The following is a 4,656-nucleotide window of genomic DNA, read 5'->3' on the forward strand; positions in this document are numbered from 1 at the left end:
TTCACACCTGGCTCCTTGATCCCGACCTGGTTAATTTTGGGTTTTTTTTTTTTAAAGAAATTTGGATTTTTATTGGTGACTGCTTGGATCCCTCTCATCTGGATAATTTGGATTTTTTTTTTTTTTTTACACAAATCCAGTTTTTTTCTTGGTTCTTGGAGCATTTTGCACCTGGCTCCTTGATCCTGACCTGATAAATTCGGATTATTTTGGACACAAATTTGGATTTTTGGGACAAAATTTGGATTTTTGGGACACAAATTTGGATTTTTGGGACACAAATTCGGATTTTTTGGTCACCAACCCGAATTTTTCTCCCTCCTGGAGCATCTCCTTGGCTCCTTGATCCAGACCTGCTAAATTCGGATTTTTTTTACACTAATTTGGATTTTTTGGACACCAATCCGAATTTTTCTTGTTCCTGAAGGACTTTACACCTGGCTCCTTGATCCTGACCTGCTAAATTCGGATTTTTTCGGACACAAACTTAGATTTTTTTGGGACACAAATTCAGATTTTTTGGACACAAATCCAAATTTTTCTCCTTCCTGAAAGACTTTACACCTGAATCCTTGACCCTGACCTGCTAAATTCGGATTTTTCGGACACAAATCCAGATTTTTTGGGACACAAATCCAGGTTTTTTTGGACACAAATCCAGATTTTTTTCGGACACAAATCCAGATTTTTTGGACACCAACCAGAATTTTTCTCAATCTTGAAGGACTTTACACCTGGCTCCTTGATCCTGACCTGCTAAATTCGGATTTTTCGGACACAAATTCAGATTTTTTGGGACACAAATCCAGATTTTTTCGGACACAAATTCAGATTTTTCGGACACAAATCCAGATTTTTTTAGGGACACAAATCCAGTTTTTTCGGACACAAATCCAGATTTTTTTGGGACACAAATCCAGATTTTTGGGACACAAACTCATATTTTTCGGACACAAATCCAGATTTTTCGGACACAAATCCAGATTTTTTTTTGGACACAAATCCAGATTTTTTGGGACACAAATCCAGATTTTTTTCGGACACAAATCCAGATTTTTTGGGACACAAGTCCAGATTTTTCGGACACAAACCCAGGTTTTTTTGGGACACAAACTCAGGTTTTTTTGGGACACAAATTCAGATTTTTCGGACACAAATCCAGTTTTTTCGGACACAAATCCAGATTTTTTGGGACACAAATCCAGATTTTCTGACACAAATCCAGATTTTTGGGACACAAACTCAGATTTTTCGGACACAAATCCAGATTTTTCGGACACAAACTCAGATTGTTTTGGGACACAAATCCAGATTTTTTGGGACACAAATCCAGATTTTTTTCGGACACAAATCCAGATTTTTTTAGGGACACAAATCCAGTTTTTTCGGACACAAATCCAGATTTTTTTGGGACACAAATCCAGATTTTTTTGGGACACAAATCCAGATTTTTGGGACACAAACTCATATTTTTCGGACACAAATCCAGATTTTTCGGACACAAATCCAGATTTTTTTTTGGACACAAATCCAGATTTTTTGGGACACAAATCCAGATTTTTTTCGGACACAAATCCAGATTTTTTGGGGCACAAGTCCAGATTTTTCGGACACAAACCCAGGTTTTTTTGGGACACAAACTCAGTTTTTTTTGGGACACAAATCCAGATTTTCTGACACAAATCCAGATTTTTCGGACACAAACTCAGATTGTTTTGGAACACAAATCCAGATTGTTTTGGGACACAAACTCAGATTGTTTTGGAACACAAATCCAGATTGTTTTGGGACACAAATTCAGATTTTTTGGGACACAAATCCAGATTTTTTTCGGACACAAATCCAGATTTTTTTTGGGACACAAACTCAGATTGTTTTGGGACACAAATCCAGATTGTTTTGGGACACAAATCCAGATTTTTGGGACACAAATCCAGATTTTTCGGACACAAACCCAGGTTTTTTTTGGGACACAAACTCAGTTTTTTTTGGGACACAAATTCAGATTTTTGGGACACAAATCCAGTTTTTTTGGAACACAAATCCAAATTTTTTTCGGACACAAATCCAGATTTTTTGGGGACACAAATTCGGATTTTTGGGACACAAACCCAGTTTTTTTTTGGGTTTTTCCCTCCGCCCCGCCATGCCGCCCCGCCGGGGGCTGTGGCTGCTGCTGCTGCTCCAGCTGTGGCTCCAGCTGTGCCTCCAGCTGTGCCCCCGCCCGGCGGCCGCCGCCCGCAGGGACAGGAAGGGCAGGAAGGAGCCCCCGGAGCCCCTGAATTCCTCCCTGGCCAACGGCGAGGAGCAGCCCCAGGTGGGTCATTCCCGGATTTATCCCTCGGGAAAACCCCGGGATGGGATTTCCCTGCTGATCCCAGACTCGCTCCGTCCATTCAATCTCGAATTTTTATCAATTTTTAAAATTGAATTTATTTATCGCTTCGCCGGGCTGGATATAACACAGAAATAACTTCCAGGGAGGTGTTCAGGATTTTTTGGGATCGGTCTTGGGGTTTTTGGGAATCCCAGAGGGGTTTGGGGATTTCACAGCAGATTTTTGGGAATTGGGAGTGGGAAAGGCAGTGAAGAAAATTCCAGGGAGTTGTTCAGTATCCTTTAGGATATTTCCATGGGATTTTTGGGAATCCCAGAGGAGTTTGGGGATTTCACAGCAGGTTTTGGGAATTGGGAGTGGGAAAGGCAGCGAAGAGAACTCCAGGGAGTTGTTGAGAATCTTTTGGGATATTTCCATGGGATTTTTGGGAATCCCAGAGGGGTTTGGGGATTTCACAGCAGGTTTTGGGATTGGGAGTGGAAAGGGAATCTGGGAAGATCAAAAAACTTCCAGAGAGTTGTTGAGAATCCTTTAGGATATTTCCATGGGATTTTTGGGAATCCCAGAGGAGTTTGGGGATTTCACAGCAGGTTTTGGGATTGGGAGTGGAAAGAGAAACTGGGAAGATCAAAAAACTTGCAGGGAGTTGTTGAGAATCCTTTAGGATATTTCCATGGGATTTTTGGGAATCCCAGAGGGATTTGGGGATTTCACAGCAGTTTTTGGGAATTGGGAGTGGGAAAGCAGCGAAGAGAATTCCAGGGAGTTGTTGAGAATCTTTTGGGATATTTCCATGGGATTTTTGGGAATCCCAGAGGAGTTTGAAGAATTCAGAGCAAATTTTGGGATTGGGGACGGGAAGGGTGAGTGAGAAAACTTCCAGAGAGTTTTCAGACCCCTCAGAATCCTTTAGGATGAACATTTTGATAAGATTTTTGGGAATCCCAGAGGGATTTGGGGATTTCACAGCAGATTTTGGGATTGGGAGTGGAAAGAGAAACTGGGAAGAGCAGAAAACTTGCAGGGAGTTGTTTAGAATCCTTTGGGATATTTCCATGGGATTTTTGGGAATCCCAGAGGGATTTAGAGAATTCAGAGCAGATTTAGGATTGGGAGTGGGAAAGGCAGTGAAGAAAATTCCAGGGAGTTGTTGAGAATCCTTTGGGATATTTCCACGGGATTTTTGGGAATCCCAGAGGAGTTTGGGGATTTCACAGCAGATTTTTGGGATTGGGAGCAAGAGGGAATCTGGGAAGAGCAGAAAACTTGCAGGAGTTGTTTAGAATCCTTTAGGATATTTCCATGGGATTTTTGGGAATCCCAGAGGGATTTGGGGATTTCACAGCAGATTTTTGGGATTGGGAGTGGAAAGGGAATCTGGGAAGAGCCGAAAACTTGCAGGGAGTTGTTGAGAATCCTCCAGGATGAGAAATGTCCCTACAGGGACACACAGAAATGTCCCCTGTCCCCATGGGGTGACCTCAGGGCCATCAGTTGCCATGGCAACCAGGGGACAATTGGGGCCTGGCCACCAACGAGCCACAAATTTGGGAACAATTGTGCTGTAATTGGTTCAGCTTGGGCAGCCCTGGGGCTTCTCATTAAAAAAAAAAAATTTCCCATAAAATTCCCATTTCCCATCAATTTTCCCTATAAAAAATCTGATTTTTCCTGCTGCTTTTGCTTTTTTTTTTTTTTTTTTTTTTTTTTTCTGGATGTGCTTCAAGGTTCTGTGGCCAAACTGAATTTTTGAGGTTTTTTCCCCTAAAAGTCTTCCCATCCCTTTTGTTTTAATCCCCATTAAAACCCAAAAAATTCCCATTTCCCATCAATTTTCCCTTAAAAAATCCTTTTGTTTTCCTGCTGGTTTTTTTTTTTGGGATGTGCTGCGAAGATTCTGTGGCCACATTGAATTTTTGAGGTTCTCCCACTTTATCCTGGAATTAATTTGGCTGGATTGGGAAATTTATGTTAATTTGGCTGCTCTGGGAGCTGAGTGATTGAATTTAATTCACTTAATTAAAAAATCTCTTATATCCAGAATTTATCCAGAAGGGATTAAAAAAAAAATTATCTTGAGAGGATCCAAATCCAGAATTTATTTAGAAAGGGTCCAAAGCCAGAATTTATCCAGAAATTATCAAAATCCAGAATGTATCCAGAAAGAATCAAAAGCCAGAATTTATCCAGAAAGGATCCAAATCCAGAATTTATTTAGAAATTATCAAAAAAGGGATTTCTGCATCCTCTGAACATCTGGGAATGTTTTCTGTGGAATTTCAGAGGAATGAGAGTCCCAGCAATTGGAAAAAAATTTC

The 4,656-nt window shown here is 40.9% G+C and overlaps 1 protein-coding gene across 1 annotated transcript in view; it reads left to right on the forward strand.

Annotated features, from left to right (window-relative positions):
- Positions 1–2,146: 2,146 nt before the first annotated feature.
- Positions 2,147–4,656, forward strand: part of C1QTNF12 (C1q and TNF related 12) — a 23,682-nt gene continuing 21,172 nt past the window's right edge. The window contains exon 1 of the mRNA XM_056508450.1: positions 2,147–2,337. Coding sequence (XP_056364425.1) covers positions 2,147–2,337 — 191 coding nt within the window. The remainder of the gene's footprint in view (positions 2,338–4,656) is intronic.

The sequence above is a fragment of the Oenanthe melanoleuca genome, chromosome 21, assembly GCF_029582105.1.
Source record: "Oenanthe melanoleuca isolate GR-GAL-2019-014 chromosome 21, OMel1.0, whole genome shotgun sequence".
NCBI classification, from domain to species: Eukaryota; Metazoa; Chordata; class Aves; order Passeriformes; family Muscicapidae; genus Oenanthe; species Oenanthe melanoleuca.